This window comes from Brachycentrus maculatus, unplaced genomic scaffold (assembly GCF_059751285.1).
Source record: "Brachycentrus maculatus isolate JH-2025_06_01 unplaced genomic scaffold, ASM5975128v1 h1tg000660l, whole genome shotgun sequence".
Lineage (NCBI taxonomy): Eukaryota > Metazoa > Arthropoda > Insecta > Trichoptera > Brachycentridae > Brachycentrus > Brachycentrus maculatus.
This window is the reverse complement of record NW_028281395.1, coordinates 548,416-570,322: the sequence shown is the minus strand read 5'-3', so window position 1 is coordinate 570,322 and position 21,907 is coordinate 548,416. Positions and strand designations below refer to the sequence as shown.

The window sequence follows — 21,907 nt, the reverse complement described above, 5'->3', positions numbered from 1 at the left end:
TCAAGACATTAGGTGTAAGCTCTATGAACTATTTCTTTTAAATGCTTACTAGACAATTACGAAAAAACTATTATTACAATTTATTTATTTTCAAAACATATTACATACAAAAGTCAGATATATAATATTCCCGATGACTAATTTCTTTTTCTCATTTTGGGACATGGGATTAAGATTTACAAGACTGAAACACAAATAAAACGAAACTAATACATGCCAAAATATAAAACAATAAACAGGTATAAATAATAAGCATATAAAAAAGTAAAGTAAGAAGCATGTTTAAAAAAAAACAAATGAGAAAAACATGAATAAAGAAGCATGCTTAAAAGAAACAAATGAGAAAATATAACTGAGAATACAAATGAGAACTAAACAAATCATATTTTTAATGCGTATTTTTCTCTCCTTGATTTAACATCAAAAATTGTAAATCATAAATGTTTATATATTTGAAGAAAAATAATAATGATTGTATGTGTAATTTAATATATTTACCAACGCTTCCGGTTTGAGTTTTAAATCCGTGAGATTCACATTTCCGGAAAATATGCCAACGTTCAGGTTTTCCGTATCTAAATCCTGAACGTATTTACCGAGAAATCGGTTTAGAACTCCCGCTATGACGCCTTCAAACATCGTGCCTTTTCTGGAGACGTATTTCAATTAAACTTGTGTACTATATCCATCTCCAACATCGATCTAAAGTAACACCTAGAAATCAATAACAATACACAACAAAAATTAAATTAAATGTAAACAAAATATGACATCTCGACGATATAAATTGAATTATTTGTAATATCATACCTATTCTCTTCATAAACCAATCGAACTCGCTCACGACATGATACGATTGTAGGTACACAACGTTATATTGTTAGAAATAAAGGTAAATATTGAAGCATATCTAATATAAAACTTTTTTGTTAGCACGTGTATAGTAGGAAAATAATGCCTTATCTTGTCGACATTATCTAATCGATGAGACTAATTTTGAGTTTAGTCCAACGATAATCGCTGATAATTCAAAATTGCTATAGGTACCTACTCGCGCTGACGCATTATACTATTCACATACATAGACAGTGGTGGAATTCAGCCAGTTCGCACCGGTTCGCTAGAACCGGTGCCTAAATTTTTTTAAGTTCGCCGAACCGGTCCTTAACCCTTTGTTGTCACACAGTATTCAAATCAAAGCATGTAGACGACAACCAAAAGGCAATTTGGAGGTAATTAAATAAAACTGACTGAATTATTTTTTAGTTATTTTCTTTTATACACTGTTCATTATAATTTTCAATTTAATTTTTTGTTATTTCATGTACGATGTAGATACCTATATTGTTACAGAGCTTGTATACTTATATATCGTTGTCATACAGGAGAAGGTGACCAAGTGCATTTTTTACAAAAACGTGATCATTGACTATTTGATATCTTACTAGCTTAATATTGCCCTGAAAAAAATCTCAAAGAATTTTAAACTTGGAAGTATAATATATTGACTTGTTAAAAATTACTAACTGGATTGATGTTTATTTTCTTGCCAAGCAAAAGTGACTTAAATGGTCCTCCTGAACATTTTACGTTTCGTTAGTTGGTCACTTTCTCCTGTGCGACTACGATATTATGATTTATGTTCTACAACATTGTTACATTACTTTTAATTGACTTTTAAATCTGTACCTACTATTATAATTGGATCATTCTCAGTTTTTATGTGAATGAAAAAACAAATAAAAGAATAAATTTAAAAACTATTTTTTAATAGCGGGAGGGGGTAGAAGTAGTACCTAAAGGGCGAACCGGTTGTTGAAATTTTTCAATCCCATCACTGTACATAGATAATAGTTTACTTAATGGTTTTGGCGCGTCTGTAAATCGACGATGAAACCTAAATATACCTGAATGCTTTGCAATAAATTTATCAAACCTTTCAAAAAGCCCAAGTTATGATATTTCAGCACGAAATCGCGTCGAAATGAAATTGATAGCCATTAATTGAAAAGGGCTTTAGGGCGTTGATGCATACATAATACAACTTCAGTTTTTAATTTTTTTATTTATATTTATTGCGTACAGATATTATAATAAAATGTATCGGAAATAATCAGAATTAGCCATTAATTGAAAAGGGGTTTACAGTATAGAAATCCACAATATAAATTTACGTATATGAGATGTAAACATAATACAACTTCACGTTTTTTTTATGTCACGGCTGATTTATTACGTACAGATATAAGAAAAAATGAATCGAAAGTAATCAGAATAATGTTTTTCTTAGCGGATATGATTTTTAAAAGTATTTAGTTTTTATTCAAATCAACATAATTATTCATTAAATGTTATTTATAATCTGAAATATTAAACAGTTTGTAGAAAACTAATTTTCTAAAGCCTAGCAGTTAGCGCGTTTGGGTAGGTACTATGTAACTTTCTAGCAAATTCTGGATCGACTGAAATATAAATAAAATAAAACATTGCGTTGTATTTATTATGTTACATAAAAAAAACATTCATTACATTATATAGGCATTACACCTATACAAACCTAAAAAATAATCAAATTGCTGTCATTATATTTTCAGTTTATTAAAATACTGGTTATTAATATGTATTAACATATCGTGCTATTTTACTGTATTATGCTACTTGTTGCACCATCCTTTGTTTTTTTAGGTTTGAATCCTCATAAAAACACCCCTACCTTACTTAAATACACCTACTTACTATGCTAATGTATGTATAAGTAATCATTTAAAAGCTTTCAATCGATCATACAACTCAAATACCAAGATATTTATGAGCGAGAGTTTTCTCAATGTTTTTCTTTTAGCTTAAAATGTACCTACGTACTGCCTATTTGTACTTAGAATGTAATAATATTTTACTGTTAATGTCTAGATGATAACATGTATCGTACAAAGTGTTGTACTTAAGCTATTAGATATTGTTATTAGCGATAATGTCTTGTTACTTGACAAAACATGATGTTTCACAGCGTGTTACAAATCTCATATTAAACTGGCTTATTCATATACAACAGTGTTTCCCATTCATTGGTACGCGTACCCCCAGGGGAAAGCAAATTGCATAAACTCTTGGCAATCTTCTGACTACGATGATTTAAACAGTAAAAAAACAATTACGCAAACAACAAATTGCGAAATATATTTTTAATCAGTATAATCATCAAGTTTGTAATGTGTAACATGACAAACAAACTTAAAATTGATAGGATTAGGTAAGAAGTTATGGGGAAATAGAGAGAAAAAGAAATAATTCAGGGATGATAGATGGACGGCTAGGTTTCCAAGGAAGATTAGCAATGTTTCTGTCAAACGACAGGAACATTACTAATAAACATTAAAGGTTATCAGAGAAAGTGCACTTTTCACTTGGAAAGGTAATTCATTACATAGTCTGACAGTTTGGATAAAAAAATAATGACAGAAGCATGTCGAGAAATTTAAAATCCTATTTAAACACGTTGCATATTTTTAAACGTTTATTCTTGAAAAACAGTGGTTGGTTGACTGTGTAGGGACGCTTACCCTGATCGGGGACTAATCCAGAATACTGTTACAATGAGAGCCTTCGCATAATTTATTTAAAGTCTCTGGCTACATCCTAGTTTATCCCAAATATACCAGTCATAAATAATGAGGACCCTATGACCAAACTCTAACATCCAATACAAAATAAAATATCTGAAGAATGTCCGATTTCTGAAGGATAAATATGCTTTTATCCTTCCTGCACCCAATGGTGTATAAGGGCCCTGTATCAGATCGATGTAACGTTTACTCGATTTTGAGGCAAAGTACTGCGCTTAAAGTGGCAAACTAGTAGCTTAAAGAGGTAAAAATTCAAATAAACACTTTTGTAAAAAATCTCTTTAAAGATATTTTGAACCTTTGGGAATCGATCCCAGGGCCTCGAGATTTTTATTTTATTTTATATAATTTTTTAATTTATTTACTATTTCAGTACAATATAATATTACACATTTTTAAGTACAACAGAATACAATTTATAAACATTTATACATATGGCAAACTTATAGTTTTAGATTCGCTGTGCCTCTCCAAAAAAGAGACTGAGCTCTTGTGCTTACTTGAATTAAATAAACTCTTTATACTACAACACTACGAGACGAACAAATAAAAAAATATATCACATTTTTGGCCACATTCTTCATCAGATAGATTGTGTTCGTTGTATTTCGTTTTGATTTGGATACTTCATTAAAACTTATATAATATATGCAAATTGAGTGTGACCAAAAACCAAAATATTTTTTATTACTTACTGTAGATTTGTATGTTTTAATGATATTTCACGACAGTTACACCTTTTATTTTTTTCTCGGAAAATTCTTTGGCAAACAAAATATTTTTTGAGAGTGGATAATATCAAACAAAATGCGACCATTCTGCCCCTATTTTTGCGTAAAAAAAAAGTAAGTACCTACCATAAAAAATATATATAATCGAAAAAATATATATAATGTACGGTCATTTTGCAGATACAACTTTATTCGCAATACGGGTATGTAATATTTCTTTATCATCCGGTCAGTGAGTTTCATTAAAATTTCCATTAAAACGGTTTCCGTCCATTATTTAAAATAAATATAGCAACTCAATACACTGTCACATTTTAAAATAAATCTGTTTTGCCTAGCAGTACGGAATGAAATTAATTAGTGTATACGTATTAATTACTTGATGTTGATAATAACTAAACCATCGTCAAAAAGGTCATATTTTTTAATAACTAAATTAAGGTCGATCAATGTTAATCACCGCTGAATTATCGGTCACGGATATTCGAATAAACAGAAAATGGAAGGCAGATAACGATTTTAATGCAAGTTGACTAAACTCGTTACCTATATACAAGTCGAATAAACCCAATACTAAAAGTGCTCAGTTTATCAGCCCTCCTACGATTTCGGCTTTCCATACGTAGATATTTCCTAGTTATTTCAGATAAATTATTATTTTTGTTATAAAGACGATTTAATGTGATATAATGCAGTATTATTATTGTACAGTATACAGCAGTGCTCCGCAACCTTTTCTCACCTACGACACACCAAAATTATTCCTAGAATTACGTGACACACTAAAAGCTAATGTATAAAGGTAAAATATATAGGCCATTGAAAAAATATATAGTTATCATAATTATTCTTTACTAAATTTTGAAAAATAGACAATAATACATAATAAAAAAATGTAAAATGTCAAATACATTGAATTTGACCACGGCACATCTGTATCCGGCTAACGGCACACCGGTTGAGGAGCACTGGTAATATGTATATATATATATATATATATATATATATATATATATATATATATATATATATATATATATATATATATATATATATATATATATGCAGTATTATTGCAGTACCTATTTGTAAATTTACACCTATAACCACGGTAAATAGAAAATTCCGGAATGTCTTGAATTCAAAGCATCAAAATAAAATAGATAACTGTATTGATTCTCAAAAACAAAAAATTGAAAAATCGCTTTTAGTTGATAGGCCCATGAAAATGTAATAAAATGTATTACAGTACATATCATGATTTCGTTCGTTCTTTTAGGTACCTAAGTAGGCAGCGCCGGATTTTTTTGTGAAGTCAAGGGATCTTGCATCCCTTATGTCACTGCGACTATATTAGGTCAATTGTGACCTAGCGCCGGATTAAGTCGTTTCATTATGTCATCAGTACACAATAAAATCTTGAGATAAACACACGTTTGTTTTATATTCACCCTGTTTATTATAATTCGGCCCAATTTCCAATTAACCTTTAGCCTGAAATTACTTAATCTGGCGCTGCCTACTTAGGTACCTACTTAGGTAAAAATATAGAACGATATCATGATAGAATAAGAAAAGGCTTAGTTCTTCTTAATTCTTAATTTAAACTAAAAAGTGTTTTTTTTGACGGAGTGAAAAAATACCCGGCAAAATCAGAGCGTAAAATCGGAGTCAAATATTGATTGCTCCGGTTTGCGTCTTAGAGCAATATTTATAACATACGAATCTCACGAACCTGAGATACATCTATATTTATGTGCTCCTGTCTATTCCTTGACCTTGTATAACATATTATGTACGTATTAGGTTTGTATAAGATTTTGTAACAAACGATGTGAATATGTAAATTTTAAGACAAAAAGTTAACATATGGTACAGTTTAGAATCACAATATAGTATAGTTTAAACCCAAATAAATCGGATCAAACCGAAATGCTGTATTGATTTTCAAATATGGTTTTGGTCGAATCATTAATTATTTATTAAAATTATTTATTGTTCATTATAAATACACAGATTTAGCGCATTCTGCGCATAACGGTAAAATTAAACATTTTCCTATTACATGTATTTGGAAATTATCTAAGAATTCGTTTATATTTTTAGTTTCTTCTTTAAAGTTAATAAAAAAAATGATGAGCTTTTATTCTAATATGAAGACAAGAGATCTGCAAAAGTAACCCCAAGGTTTAAATGAAAATAATAAGGTAAAATTACGGCAGTTGTGTTTGTACTTGGTGTACGTCGTTTCAAATGATTTATTTTATAACGTCGATATTATCTGTTCATTTTTAAAAATATGATAAAGTCGTAAAATAATCTCTGTGAAGATTATTGAACAATTGTATTTTATGCATAATTAATAGTTTTATCACCGCGTACCTACAAAGACATTAAACTTCATTCAACATAAAGATTTTAATCTGATTATTATCAAATTCATTTACTTGCAATTAATTTGTCATTTTTAAATTTATTATATCCTTTGTTTATATATATATATATATATATATATATATATATATATATATATATATATATATATATATATATATATATATATATATATATATATATATATATATATATATATATATATAAATGTGTGTGTGTGTGTGTGTGTATATCATATTCTTCTATCTCTTAACGACGCAGTTTTATATTGATCATTAATTTCACGAGGCAAGGTGTTCAGTCCCGCGCTTCCAATAAATAAAATACTAGTCAAGGGAATTTAAAATAAATATTAAGGTGAAAAACTCCTTTTATTTATTTAGACTCTCCCCTAGGAATCAAACTCGGGACCACAACATGCCACCTGGTTCATTATTGAAATTAGGCCAGGGTCACACAAGATCGTAACGACGAGCTGAGAAGAGGGAACATTTATAGAGTAGTACCTGTTACGTACATTATAATTTATTGGAAAATTCAGTCATCTGTGATATAAGCTCCGAGAATATTTCAGCACATTCAAACTTGTTGAGCTTTTTATCGATTAGCGTTATTTAAACTGCAAATGCATATTAAAAATTGAAAACCTCCTTACAAGATCCTAGAGATTATTATCCTGTATATTATAATGTAAGATAAACTTATTACTTTAATTAAATAACGTATTTTCGACAAAATAAACAAAATTGTGCTAACTTTTTATTAATAATTTAAATTTTAAAAGGTCACTGGCAAAATATTTTGACGAAAATAAATGCGTTAATAAAAGCAAAATCGACATTTTAATGTGTTTCACATTGTTTTAATCCTGTTTTTCTTCAGGAACACACCATATTAATGTACAATATGGAATGCAGTATTTGCGTCGGTAATTTCGATCCAAAGTTTGAACACATTTTTAAATAAAAGATAATAAATCCGGGAATATTATTGGAAAATTTACCTTCTTAGTAAGGGAATCATTATTTATGATTAGTGAATTAAAATGAATTACTTCATATCCTACCATATGGTAGTTTCAACATTGAAGTTTAAGAAAGAGAAAAATATTTTAAATGTAAAGATTACGTAAATAATGTGCAGACCATCCCATTTTTTAATATATATATACTCATGCAGAATTTGTAGTTAATTTAAAATTTAAATATTCGTTGACCGCAGCAATCATGAAAATATGACGTCAAACTCCCTTTCATCTCGATTTTACATGACAATGATAGAAACATGTTATAAAATTAGTGTCGGAGATTATTATACAATATTTGTTTCAATTTTAATTGTTAAAGTTTGGACGGAATCCTACCTTGATTAAGGTGACATTTGTGCCGAACTGGTCGCGATTTGTAGGTTATATCAGTCAGGAGCAGAGCGCACTGCGAGCGACTGACGTGAGCGTTTCCACGGGGGTAGAAAATAAACGGAAAATCGATCGGCAAGGCGTCGCGGAGATACACGAACACCCTTACACCGGTCTTGTTATCCGAGGACCTAATATCCGATAAGCTTATTGCTCTTTCTTATGTGTTTGCGCAATAAATAATGAAAAGAAACTTAATTATTTTTAGGGGAACGAATAACCTTGTATCTATATATTATTTAGGTATATACCAACCATATGAAAAACTCAAATTATACATAGTATGAACTCGCAGTAGAGTTTCACGGCCACTTTTACACAAGATAACTCAGACCATCCGTTACATATTTTATTTCGTAAATGTGTCATAGAAAGTTGAAAAATATCACTAAAAAATATTTTTTTTTTAAATATTTTTGATGATTGAAGTCGTCAGGACAAATAGAAAGTATAGGATTTGGGTCAAATCTAAGGCAAATTATCAATACAAGCTTGTTTTATGTATGCTAAAATTAATTTTTAAAAAGGACAGGCGCCTTGGCGCATTTGGGACGCTCGACTGAGAAACTGGCGTCGCGGGTTTGATTCACACCAACTAAAAAATATTAAATAAAATGCGTTTCCTCGCTTACTATCCTACCTACAGATAAGCCTCTAAAAGCAGGAAATTTGCGGGTTTTTTTTAATACGAAATGGTGTGTTGGAAGATACTATTTTTTGGCAATAAACCCGCCAATATACGTACCTATACATATATTCTGTATAAGAAGTTTAATAAATAAATATAAAAGATTGAACGATCAATTTTGATCCTTGTTCCTGTGCATTTCTTTGTTTTCATCAGTTTCATTAATATACGATATAATTCTGTATTTTTTGTTCATGCATACTGTGATTATTATTTTTTTCGTTTACAGTTTTGAAAAGCACTATATATCCTCGAACCTCTTTAAACTTTAAACCCCATATCAGTTTGTGTTCGGTTGATTAGAAGATATTGCTTATTACCAATAAGTCCGCCAATTTACATTTATTTTCAGGAAAAAGTTTCATAAATTAATAAATAAAATACAAATGTTTTTAAGATCTACAATTCAGAAAATTTGTGATTCAGTCCATTATGTTTTTAGCATAATACAATTGCATTATAAATACTGTGTATTTTTGTTATATTTTTAACTGAATCAATAGATTATTACGGTATTATCATTTCCTTTATTTTGTAATTTAATACGAGGGTTATTAAAAAAATGCCTGGATTAAGTATTATTAACAAAAACTGATAATTTCCGAATAATTTTCAAAGTGTAAATTTACAACGCTCGATTGTATATACCATATGTATGTACATATGTATATATATTGGCTTAGTATCTATACACTACATAAAAAGATAATAATTCGCATTTTTTTATATAACAATGAATATATAAGTACTTGTTTTAATTTGTTTGGATTTCCCAACAAAAAAATATTTTGCACAAGCTATTTTGGCAGGAAATAAATTATTTATCATTTCCCGTAATTTAAAAGGCGTGAGATTTAACCCAAATCATATATGTAACGTATGGTAAGAAAAATATAGGCAATATGGCGGAAATGAAAGAAAAATGAGCATTTTATTGTGAGGGGGGATTTTTTAAAGGTTAAAATGTAGTATCAATAAATTCATAAAATGTTTACCCAACTGTTAAATAATAATAAAAAATATATAACTAATTACAAAACATGAATGAACGAAAGCATAGAGAATGTGCCAAAAATATAGAGTTTTTTTTATAGATGAAGAGAAGTCTGGGCATTCAAGACAAGGCTTACGACCTGTACAAGTGATCACTTTATATACACTTGTAAAATTCACCATTCTTACCCATGATTGACAATCACACAACTAAAATTTCAGAAGTTATATATTCCTTTAATTGATAACCTGTCACACACGATTTGTATAAAGTGATTACTTAAACCAGCGTATGATACGTTGTAAACCCTGTGGACCCAAAAAAAGATGTTACGTATGATGTAGAAAATATATTACGTCTGCTACTCCTTCAGCGACATCTATGGTGGAAACAAGTAAATTTTTATTATAAACCTTCATGAAATGTACGTTAGGTTCTTCCCGAATTTTCTTTCATAATGGGACATCCATTTTCTTCCATATTCATTCATAGGGCGTTTGTGCACTAAACGGAATTACATGGAATTTTACGTCGGCAGTTAGTGTTTTAAAACGATGATTGGCTTGGATTGGTTTGTGCTTTTATCCATCTTTCTTCGGATCGGTGCTCTTGATCGGTGCGTGAACACGTTGCGCGTAAATTTGATCACGCTAAACTGTCGTAGACGCTTTCATTTTTCAAAACCGGACTGCCGGAGGGTAAAATTACGGGTAGTGCACAAACGCCCATAATCTTTTATATTCTTCTCGATCTATGTTGAAATATCTAAGAATTAAAATATTCATGTAAATATCTCCTAAGTGCATTCAAATCTAGAATTCGTGTACAAATATTTATACACTTATAATATTGTGAAAAAAATTTTTTTGACATGAAAATACAGTCAGGAACGCCAAATTTGTAGCTGTAATCTCGTCGACAAAAACATTTAAATCATAATCGTATTTAAACTGATTACTATTACTACCGCTCTATTTGATGACATGCACCATGGAAATACACAAATTTAAACACGTTAGCACAAAAAACATAATTAACTTAATATTACATTAAAATATGGCCGCTAAATTGCCTATGGACTCGCACGTTATATAAAATACCGATTTTGTAGCAAACACAATGTAATCGACGTATTCTAGCTGTCAACATGGTGACTAAATTTGCAGTGATTTTATATTTTGTGGCGGTGAGAATATTATTTTCAATCCATCACAAATCTAAAAATATTCTTAAATTTAAATAATATTAAGTGGGGAAGAAATGTGAGGTCACAAAATAAATACAGTGCAATTTGGGTTTGCAAAAAAATATTAAAATAGTTTACATATAAAATACTGTTCGTGTAAAAAAATTTTTTTTGAGAGAGAACGCAACGTAGTATATTTATTTATTTATTTACTAATTAATTGGACAATTATATAGCACTTTTTTCGTCGTGAATCGTCTCAAGGAGGCTTTACAATTTTCATTATTCATAGATATTTCAGCTCAAATTCATAAATGATATACATATTTATAAAACCAGACCCCAAAATGTATGAAAAATCGGATTACTGTTCACTAAAAATTCATACATTAAAATTCACTTAAGTGAATAATTTCACTATTTTATTTTTTATTTTATTTTATTTATTTATTGAACGGCTGAAGCCTTTAAAGTAATATATATATATATATATATATATATATATATATATATATATATATATATATATATATATATATATATATATATATATATATATATATATATATATATATATATATATATATATATAGTATCTCATACAAAAATAAAAAAATACACTAATGAATACACTAATAGAGAAACAAAAAGTCTTGTAACAAATAGACTTATAACATAAAATCATAATTAAAAAAAATAAAATAGTAAGCACTAGTAAATACACGTCTCCTTCAAACACTATCGGTGAGCAGTAAGAGAGAGTGAAACACAACGTTTAAATTTATCCATTATAACATGGAGAAGAAATGCTGAGAAAGTACAGTTTACTAAAGTGAGTAGTTTCACTAAAGTGAGAACCCAAACCCGAACGCTATAGCCATAGCTGCTGTACTCATATGCATTTTCTAAATTAAAAGTACCTACTGCTTCTCTTTCATTTTCTTTTCAATATCGCAGTAATGTTCTTCACTGAGCTTCTTTATTAACGCCATCATACCTCATTAAATACATGCCACCCCTAGATCCATAACCATAAGTGCAGGATCTATCAGCTTCCTTTCACATAACTAATGATCAAGTTAATACTGCGTAGGTCTGATGCATAGGGATGTACCAAAATTGAATGCGGTGTTAGAAGAACAAATACAGAGGAAATTTTAGATTATAGCTATTATATTACCCCTTATATAAAACAAAGCAATACGCCAAGTATTATAAAATAACTTATATTGTCTAAATAATAACTTTATTTTAGCTTATTGATACTAACAATTTTTAACATTAAAGTAAATACTCACACATTTATGAAAGTAATCTGAGCATATGTTTTCAATACTTGAAGAAAATCGTCAGATTGATTCAGTCCTCAAATTAATCAGCGTCTAGAAAAAATACTTGGATTTTTGTGTTACTTGAAGTTAAGAAATTGAAAAAAATATTTAGACACTTACTTGTATCATTTTCTATTAAGTCACGTTTGCATAATTCAATTTGATTACAATTGTATAAAAATACATATTATAATATACTTATGTATCGATGGTTGACTTGCAATAGCTTTTTTATCTCACCAAATCGAATTTCATATCGTTATATTTTCTATTGCACTATTTTATTTGGTTAAAATACATGAACACAGTCAAATTCATATTTCAATCCGGGTGATTTGTACCAACTGGATTTAAATTTATTTGTGGAGTAAGTGAACCATCCATATTATTTTTAATAAAAATAGCATTAACGCTCAATTTTTTAGGTGACATTTGCGCAAATACCCGACGAATGCAGGAAACCCCCGAAAGTTGTAAGTACATGTATTTACGATTGATAATTTTTTTTTAATATTTCATTGTTGCTATTATTATTAATCCTTGACGTTCTTTTGTTGTTTTAGGCTGAAGCTTGCTGCATGAACATTCCCGAATATGTAACAAAGGAAATACAGGACGGTTGTATCACAGACGGCAAACCAAGTGTAAGATAGTACCCAAATAGAAGTAATTGGTTAAAGCTTACGAAGCAATATAATTTTAATCATTATTTTGAATTATGTACATGTATTTGCTTCAAAATCACATCTCGAACAATTGGACATATCGCTCACTCCTTTAAACAACGTCATATATTTATAAAACTTGATTTTTCAGGAGATCGTTTTTCAATTTTAAAAATGTATTAAAAATAAATATCAAGCCTTATTGAACTTTTTACTTTGCAACAGATCTTTTTAGGTAAAACCTGAATGTTATTTCTCCATTAGAAAAATATTTAGTATATTTAAAAAGATAATTAAACAATACCTTTTTTCAAAATGCAAAAACAACTTCTGCCCTGTAGCGGGTAAATATTAAGTTAAAAATATGCCGCTTTTGCTGGGATATAGTACATTTTTTGGGCATTCCGGAAATATGCACAACTGAAAATTTATGATTTTTGATATATGACGCTGTTGAAAGGAGTGAGCGATATGTATACATAAAGTTTTTTTTAATGTTTTACTAAGCTTTATTTATCTTTGGGTATCTTTGTATCGTCTGCATCAAACCCAAGAAAATGTTGGTTCAGCATTTTTTAGGTTATCTTTTTTAGAAGACATCTAATAAACCTTCCATTAAATAGTGACCTATGGTCCACAGCAGAGTTGTTATGTAAAATCTGCATTTCTCCTTAGTAAAACAAAACTTATTTAAAAATTTAAAAAAAAAGCTCTTTTGTCTGAAATATTTTTGAAAGAAAAAAATACCTTTTTTACTATCAATACGTGGAATAGATGATGTTAAAGAAGATACAATTCTTACCTTCATTATTTTCATTGAAAATTTTTTGATACCTTGTAAAATGAATTTATGTATCTGAATATTTTTTCTTATACTTATAACAACTCTATATTTTTTGTAGCTTGAATTTTTACTTGTTAAAGCCCTCTGGGTATTTGTGTGAATAAATATATCGCAGTCATACAGTAGACAGTGACCAAGTGCATTTATATACAAAAACGTGATCATTGATTATTTGATATCTTACTAGCTTATTTTTGCCCTGAAAAATTCCCAAAGCGATTTCAAACTTAGAAGTACAATATATTGACTTGTCAAAAATGACTAACTGCATTGATGTTTATTTTCTTGCCAAGCAAAAGTGACTTAAATGGCCCTCCTGAACACTTTTTCGTGTACGACAACGAAATATAGGTATAAACATTTTTTTATATATTTTTTTTTCAGTGTGAAGTATTCAACTGTCTGCTTAAGAAAATCAACCTGGTTGGAGCTGACAACAAACTGGACAGACCCACAGCAACTAATTATGTTAAACAAAACCTATCCGCAGACTGGAACGGCATCATAGACTCAATGCTGTCTTCGTGCTTTACACAAAGTGAAAACTCGAGATGCGAGGGGCAAGCTTTCATTATGTGTATGACGCGCTCCATGATGACAGTAAGTACCGTTTCGTTTATCTATTTTAACTAAACATTTGAAACTATTTGACTATGCAAGAAAAAATATTTTTGGTTGGAATTTAAAGTTGATAAATGTTTCACAAACCCTCTATCGAGGTCAACAAAGGGAGATCAGCACCGCGGTGAAAATAAATATTGCCTGTTTTTGAGCCGATTTCCAGCTCAAGCCAAAACATCTTAATATAATACAAAATAAAAGAGTCTGAAAATTACATACTATGATTTCAAATATGAATGAATAATAGCTGAGTTTATAAAATAAAACCACTTTGTTTTAACCACTTTTTATTGGTACACTTTTTCCTACCGGTTTTCCTACCGACAAGAACCTTGTCATCATCAGGGTTCATATACCAATTCTAAAACATAAAAATACTCATAGTAAGGTTATAGTTAATTACCCTTCCCTTACAAGTTTCTTGTCGAAGCCGGTAGGAAAAGGCGTACCAATAAAAAGTGGTTAAAACAAAATTGTTTTATTTTATAAAGTTTATAAAATATGTCACAAAGTATCTGCGAAAAACATTCAAGAAATAGCAGAGTACTTTTTTATTTACACTTTTTACATTTGAATTTAAAATATTACTATTACTGTTAGTGGGGTAAATTTCACTAAATTTCAGTAATGTTAGTTTAATAAACGACATTTTGAGTGTGTCCAAATACTTGTTCACAAAATCTGGATTATCTCCAATTACAGATTGGTTTGATTAGTGAGTTATTTTACATTTATTTTATACCTTTACTAACTTGTAAAATCAATTTTAAGCAATTTATTAATTATTTTATTTACGAGTTTGTTAGGGGAGGTTAATAAGGTTGTTCTTGTTTTGTGTTACAGGATTGTCCGACTAGCCAATGGAAAAATTCTGCGGATTGCACGGCCCTCAAATCTTTCATGCAAGCATGCCCTCTACCTAACTTATTCTGAATGTAAAAAAAATAAATTAATATGAATACATGTAAACGTAATTTAATGAAGGGATTCAAACAGGGAAACGACAAAATATCGATATCGTAAAAATATATTAAAGTTTTTCACTAAATACATAAATGTGTTTTTTACTATCACCATTTGAATGATTTAAGATGTAATGCATTTTATAATTTTGTCCGTACATTTATTAAATAAATATTTTTTGGTTATGTCTAAATCTATGGCAAACACTCTTATTTAAATAAAACAAAACTTTGAGTAGGTACTTTTATTTAAAATAAATTTTACGAATGGGCGCTAGCGATGGGATTCAAAAGACGAAAGTTAAAATAAGTAGTAAATATATATATTTTAAGATCCAAAATATACCGTTTTTAGCTTTTCACTCAAACATATTTTTAATATTAACCATTTTATCTCCGGACATTTTGTGGGTCGTCGATACATCGGGATAACATAAGTGTCAAAAACGGTGATATGTCCTGATGTATTGGACGTATGACAACCATAATAATAATAAAACCCTTATCCGCACCCCAATGGTGCATAGGGCACTGCGTCATATAAACGCAGTGTTATCTTGATCGTTTACACATGAAGGAAAGGTGATCAGCCGTCCGCTTCAGGTACCAGTCCATGTTAATATTGAATAAATATTACAGTGAAAAAATCACTTATATTTATTTTACCCCCCTTGGGAATCGAACCCGGGACCTCCAGAACGGTAGCCGAGCGTGCTGACCATTACACTACGGAGGCGGACATAACATACAATAATAATCATAAGCTCATGTGTATAAATAAACACATAACAACTAAGAAATCATCAGGATCTCAAGAAAAAGAATGACAAAACTTAAGTTAACATTTATTTTACCCCTAGTATTCTTCAAAGCTTATTCATTTTCCTGCATCATTATATTATTGTTGAATTATTTTTCTTAAAAATACGCCAGAGTCCCTGGTTGGAATAGGGGTGGTTTTACCTTGAATTATTTATCAGTCACGTAGAAATTTTGTCGCTGTTTTCTTGCCGACTGCCTAAGTGCTACAGTGGTTCCAGATTTCGAGTAAACCCTGAAATTTCCCAATAATATTGTTAATATTATTGGGAAATAATATAATATTGATAATATGTTACATCACCTATAGAGCTCGGCTGTCCAAACTCAAAACACAGTAAGGGACATTTTTTTGTAGTACGTTTTTTTTGCATTTTTGGACTAAGTAGACTCTACTTAGTTCAAAAATGCAAAAATAAACGTACTACAAAAAAATGTCTTTTACTGTGTTTTAAGTTTGGACAGCCGAGCTGTCATAAAAGGAATTTGTTTATTTTTTCTCTTGAGATGTCGAATTATTAGCACTGAATAGTGAAGAATAAAAAATCCTTATAAATCGTAATATTTTTTATTTGTTTATTTATTTTGAATGAATAACACGTTTCGGAAGCCATGCTTCCATCTTCAGGTCTAAATGTAAACTTATATCATCAATCATGTCTTACCACAAAGTGAATGCCGAAACAATAAACAAAATATGTTTATTCATTTATTTTAACTTCATGTACAGAAAATAAATCGTAATGTCGGATTCGCAAGTCCTAAAATATTTTCAATGTGAAAAAATGGTTAAATTACACAATTTTCAAAATATTTATTCAGATTTTATATTCGTTAAGAGTGCGTTTATTTATTTACTGTATTTAAAAATACATTTATTGAAAATAGCAGAGGAAGACCGAGGAAAACTTGGCACAATTAATTGTAGGATTTAAGGTATGTCAAATACTTGAAAGCGGCCGGGTCAGGAGTCGTAATAATCGTCGGGTATGTATGAGGAGATGCATGAATGTAGAAGAGGCGAAGAATGTTTGCCTTTGCAAACTCTGTCTTTACAGAGCAGTGTAGCGTTCGATTCTCTCTGCCTACCCTGCGGGGCAGCGGCGTGATGGTTAGTTAGTTAGTTTATTGAAAATAAATATACATTAACAGGTTGAAATATATTGCTAGTAAGCAACACATTTCAACTAACCAAAAACATTAAGTGATTCGGCAGTCACATTGTGGTAAAATTTATCCATTTTTAATTTAAGTTTTACTGGGTAAATTAGGTACCACTACATCTTAGATTCTATAAGGTGTTTGAAAATGATGCGGAATGCATCGAAACACATGTCACAATAGATTTTAAGAAATAGTGGCATTTACTAAGTAAAACAAAAACGCCAAAGTACTACTGATCAAGGTTTGTATCTTATGTAGCTATTTGAAATTATTAGGCGGATAGTGCTTGTTTTTTAGTTAAAACGAAAAAATACACAAAATCTTATGATTTGCAATCAATGATCTTGTAACTGTTGTTGTGTATTATCGAATTGTGGTCCTGTGGTTAGTATCGCATACTCAGAATCAGAGTTTCTGGGTTCGAGCCCTTTCTACCCTATAACTTAATACATATTTTTAATAAAAAGCTGCTTAGGCCTGCAAAATAGTCTGAAATTGAAATATTTGTGTACATAATAAGAAAACAAAGATGTATCTTTAAATAATGATTAAAGAAAACACTTCGTTTTTTACCACTTGAGTTTTATTATAGACTACATGTTTCTTCTTAAGTTAAACTTCCATCATTCAGGTCTGTATAGTAACTAAAATATAAAATTGTTCTATAAATAAGGAGAGGGGAAAACAAAGGAAAAATGGAAAGCAAAGTTAGTGCCGAAACAATAAATAAAATATCTTTAAATAAATGTAAAAATACAATATTTATGAAACTGTGAAATTTATCTAAATAAGGGAGATAAAGGAAGAATTATCAGGTAAGGAATTGAGGGGGAGAGGTAGAGACGCCAAGGAAGAGATGATATGATATCCCGGGAAAGGGTTGGTTTATAACATATATCGACTCTTTTCCGTCAAAAACCCCAGTCTGGTAAAAATCGATTTGCGTCAATAAATCTACTGAAAACAAATGAACGCAATAGTATCTGAAAAAAAAACCTTACACTCTGGATTCATAAGAATCAATTTCGTGTAGTTTTTTTTATGTGTTTTTTAATCTAATTTATTAAATATGTCATTTATAAGTGAAGATTAGCGGTTAAATAATTATATGTATAAAAATGACGTGGAATATATGCTTTATATTTTTTTAATTATTTATTTTACAATTACCCAGTGAAAGCATGTTTTTGACAGTGTCAAGTCTTATTTTAATAAGATATTTAAAAATAAAATACGTGCAATATATTACTTTAATAAGTTTTCATACATGTATTACATATCATATGTACATATGCACTGACGGGTTGTTACTATACAATATATCAAATAAAGAAAAAAATCAAAGCATATCTATAAAAATACAAAGATACCCACATTCCTACTTTCTTCATACTAAATAAATTATGTATATATATCCATAATAAATAATAATAAATCCCTTATCCGCACCCCAATGGTGCATAGGGCACTGTGTCATATTAAGGCAGTGTTATCTTGATCGTTTACACATGAAGGAAAGGTGATCAGCCCTCCGCTTCAGGTTCCAGTCCATGGTAATATTGAATAAATATTACAGTAAAAAAAATCACTTATATTTATTTTACCCCCCTTGGGAATCGAACCCGGGACCTCCAGAACGGTAGCCGAGCATGCTGACCATTACACTACGGAGGCGGACAAATATATCCATAATTTTTATTATATTTCAATTTGACCATCATTTTTTGCACTTAATAAAGTTTCCATTGCTCTTCATATGATTACTTCCTGAATTATATATCATTATTAACAACTTAACTCTATTGATATTATTATATGCAAAGTTGATTTATGATTTGATGCCCGTAAACTTGACACCATGGGAAAAATAATCATTACAGTAATCTAAAAATCATTGCACATGCAACACGTCTTTGCTCCTATTATCACACATGTATGTACTATATATACGAGACTAGTTACAATATGAAAAGCCTAACAGTAATTTTATCGTGGATATTGATCGCTGTAAGTTCTTTTCTGTAATTTTATTTATGTATACTTATGTATAAATATATTTAAATAATATGAGTCCAAATAATTGTTCACAATCTTGCAAACAAATAAAAGGATCTCTGCTAAATAAAAGCTTTTTTCAATCCAACATAGATGGCTGTCGTGAAGTCATATGTACTGTGTCATGAGATTGATCAATATATCCAGGAGTTCTGATACTTTGAGTAGTGTGGTTGTCAATCATGGGTAGAATGGTGAATGTTGCGTGTGTTTAAAGTGATCACTTAAACAGATTAGGACAGGTCATAAGCCCTGTAAATACTCAGATTTCTATATTCTTCTTCATCTATGTTGAGATGTCAAAATGTAATAATAATATAATAATAATTTATGAGGCGAATAGAAGCAGATGAAGATCAAGGAAACTTGGCATGTTCAAGTATTTTAAATACTTGAAAGTGATCAGGCCAGGAGTCGGAATAATTGGCAGATTTGTAGAGATGCATGAATATGGAAGAGACGAAAATTGTTTGCCAAAGACAGATTGGTGTGGAGTTCTATTTTCTCTGCTAACCACTGTGAGGAAGCGGCGTGGTGGTTAGTTAGTTAGTTATCTTTTTGTATAAATAATTATTTTTAAAAATATATTTTTTTCTTTTTGTAGGAGTCTTTTGCGCAAGAAATACCCGAAGAATGCAAAATAACACCGAAAACAGTAAATAAATTCATTATTTTTTAAATTAAAGAAAAAATGCTTAATTGTATGCTATTTGTAAATACTGTTGCACAATAAGGGCAATTCAATAAGAGGCTGACCAACAAAATAAAAAATAGCTCCTTGACAACATTGATTTTTTTACTCCAAAATGAAAATTTGCAAAAAAATTACTATAATTAGCTTATATAAAATTTGTTGAGAGTAAATTGTCTAATAATAAAAAGTCAGCATGTATGACCGTTTCTTGTTACCCCTCTTTTAAATATAAGGGGGGATTTTTAATCCACTTATTTTTCAAATTTTTAGAACATTCAAGGATGCAAAAAAATCACACCCCAAAATAAATTGATAGCAAAAAGAGTTCTTTTTTTAATGGTCTTGTAAAGCTTGGCACCCTCATCTTATGAACGTTTAGACTTCGATCTCTCTCTATCCACAACGACCAGTACTGATTATGTTTTTTTCTAGGGTCTTGGATGGTGCTGTGAAAAAATCCCATATTACCTAACAATGCAACAGTTGAAAGAATGCAACTATGACAGTTCTGTTATGGATGTAAGTAAAAATTTATCAAATTTAATAGCATATAATTGGAGGTCCCGTGATTATTAAGATAACACTGTCAATGCAATGCAGAACCCTACGCACCATTGGGGGATAGATAAGATAGTTTTTTGTTGTTTCAGTGTGAGGTTATCCTGTGCGCAATGAAAAAGAGCAACTTTTTAACTGAAGACCTACAAATCATGAAAGCAAATTTCAAGAAAGCCACAATGGCTAATATAACTTCCGACTGGGAAAGTGCCGTAGACCTGGCGCTGCAAAACTGTGAAGTTAGAGATAAAGCAATGAAATGTGCTGCAATCGGTTTTGATAACTGTTTCACTCTTCATATGATGAAGGTATACATTGTATTTTTACCTTTTTTCTTACCTTAAGTCTTACGCCTGGCTATCGACTCGTGTTCTGAAAAAAGTCCTCAACGTAATGAAATTTTGTTCACTTTTTAATTTTACATTTAATATTGAAAGAGTAACCACAACGTTTAGTTTAAATAGACCGATTCTTAAGCTTAATACTTTGCAGATAATATTATCGCAGTAGCGTCAGCAAACAGGGCACTGCGAACCTTTGATTTCAAGCAAGATGCTAACATCTACCAAATATCGTTAAAAATTGCTTGTATTATATTATACATACAATAAAGGTTAAGTAATTAACTACTTGATTAATCGCGTTATAATTTGCTGAAAAATCTGTTTTACCCATAGGATTTTATAAACCGAGGGGAAGTATTGAAATAATTTGTCATAAACCGATTAAAATTTTCTGACAATAGCTTTTGATTTGTTAACAATATCCACCATTTTATATTACCTAAATGCTAAATCTAAGTTAATGCTAAGTAACTTTACTAATCTGGTATAAACATTCCTAATCTGCTATATATAACTTTTTTTCATTTTGTTTTAGAATTGTCCAGCAAGCGTATGGAAAAACAAAACTGGATGTATGGAAGAAAAAGTGTACTATGATAAATGCTTCAAATACATTATTCAAGCGATGAAATCTTAAAATATAACAAAATATTACTATTATTATTTTCTCCTGTCTGTTTTACTACAATACGCACCAATCTTGATAAATAAATAATCACATGTTATATTGAAATGTTATGATTATTTAAACCTTTACTGTATATTTCAGAAGGTATATGTAAGATATAAATATCTAACACTACCCTAATAATAAAAG

At 29.8% G+C, this 21,907-nt stretch overlaps 2 protein-coding genes and 1 long non-coding RNA gene across 3 annotated transcripts in view; 2 read left to right on the top strand and 1 right to left on the bottom strand.

Moving 5' to 3' along the window:
• LOC148300735 (intermembrane lipid transfer protein VPS13A-like) overlaps positions 1 to 8,193 on the bottom strand; it is a 74,604-nt gene extending 66,411 nt beyond the window's left edge. The window contains exons 1-2 of the mRNA XM_088274381.1: positions 8,112 to 8,193; positions 499 to 714 (exon numbers count right to left, since the gene is read on the bottom strand). Of these exons, the coding sequence (XP_088130507.1) occupies positions 499 to 639 (141 nt within the window). The 5' untranslated portion in view covers positions 640 to 714; positions 8,112 to 8,193. The remainder of the gene's footprint in view (positions 1 to 498; positions 715 to 8,111) is intronic.
• A 2,778-nt stretch (positions 8,194 to 10,971) lies between these two features.
• On the top strand, positions 10,972 to 15,544 carry LOC148300734 (general odorant-binding protein 68-like). Its single transcript, XM_088274359.1, has 5 exons — positions 10,972 to 11,033; positions 12,790 to 12,837; positions 12,928 to 13,008; positions 14,258 to 14,473; positions 15,338 to 15,544. The coding sequence occupies exons 1-5, from the start codon at positions 10,995 to 10,997 to the stop codon at positions 15,425 to 15,427; spliced, it is 474 nt and encodes a 157-aa protein (XP_088130485.1). The 5' UTR covers positions 10,972 to 10,994; the 3' UTR covers positions 15,428 to 15,544.
• A 3,771-nt stretch (positions 15,545 to 19,315) lies between these two features.
• On the top strand, positions 19,316 to 21,823 carry LOC148300733 (uncharacterized). Its single transcript, XR_015838899.1, has 5 exons — positions 19,316 to 19,446; positions 20,099 to 20,149; positions 20,621 to 20,707; positions 20,839 to 21,054; positions 21,626 to 21,823. It is a non-coding gene; the product is annotated as an uncharacterized LOC148300733 (long non-coding RNA).
• The last annotated feature ends 84 nt before the right edge of the window (positions 21,824 to 21,907 follow it).

Excerpts from the sequence above, each read along its gene's own strand:
- LOC148300734 (XM_088274359.1), top strand. The coding sequence starts at position 10,995 with ATGGTGACTAAATTTGCAGTGATTTTATATTTTGTGGCG. Across the intron at positions 11,034-12,789 it reads TGATTTTATATTTTGTGGCG|GTGACATTTGCGCAAATACC; the intron begins GTGAGAATATTA and ends TCAATTTTTTAG. Across the intron at positions 14,474-15,337 it reads TGACGCGCTCCATGATGACA|GATTGTCCGACTAGCCAATG; the intron begins GTAAGTACCGTT and ends TTTGTGTTACAG.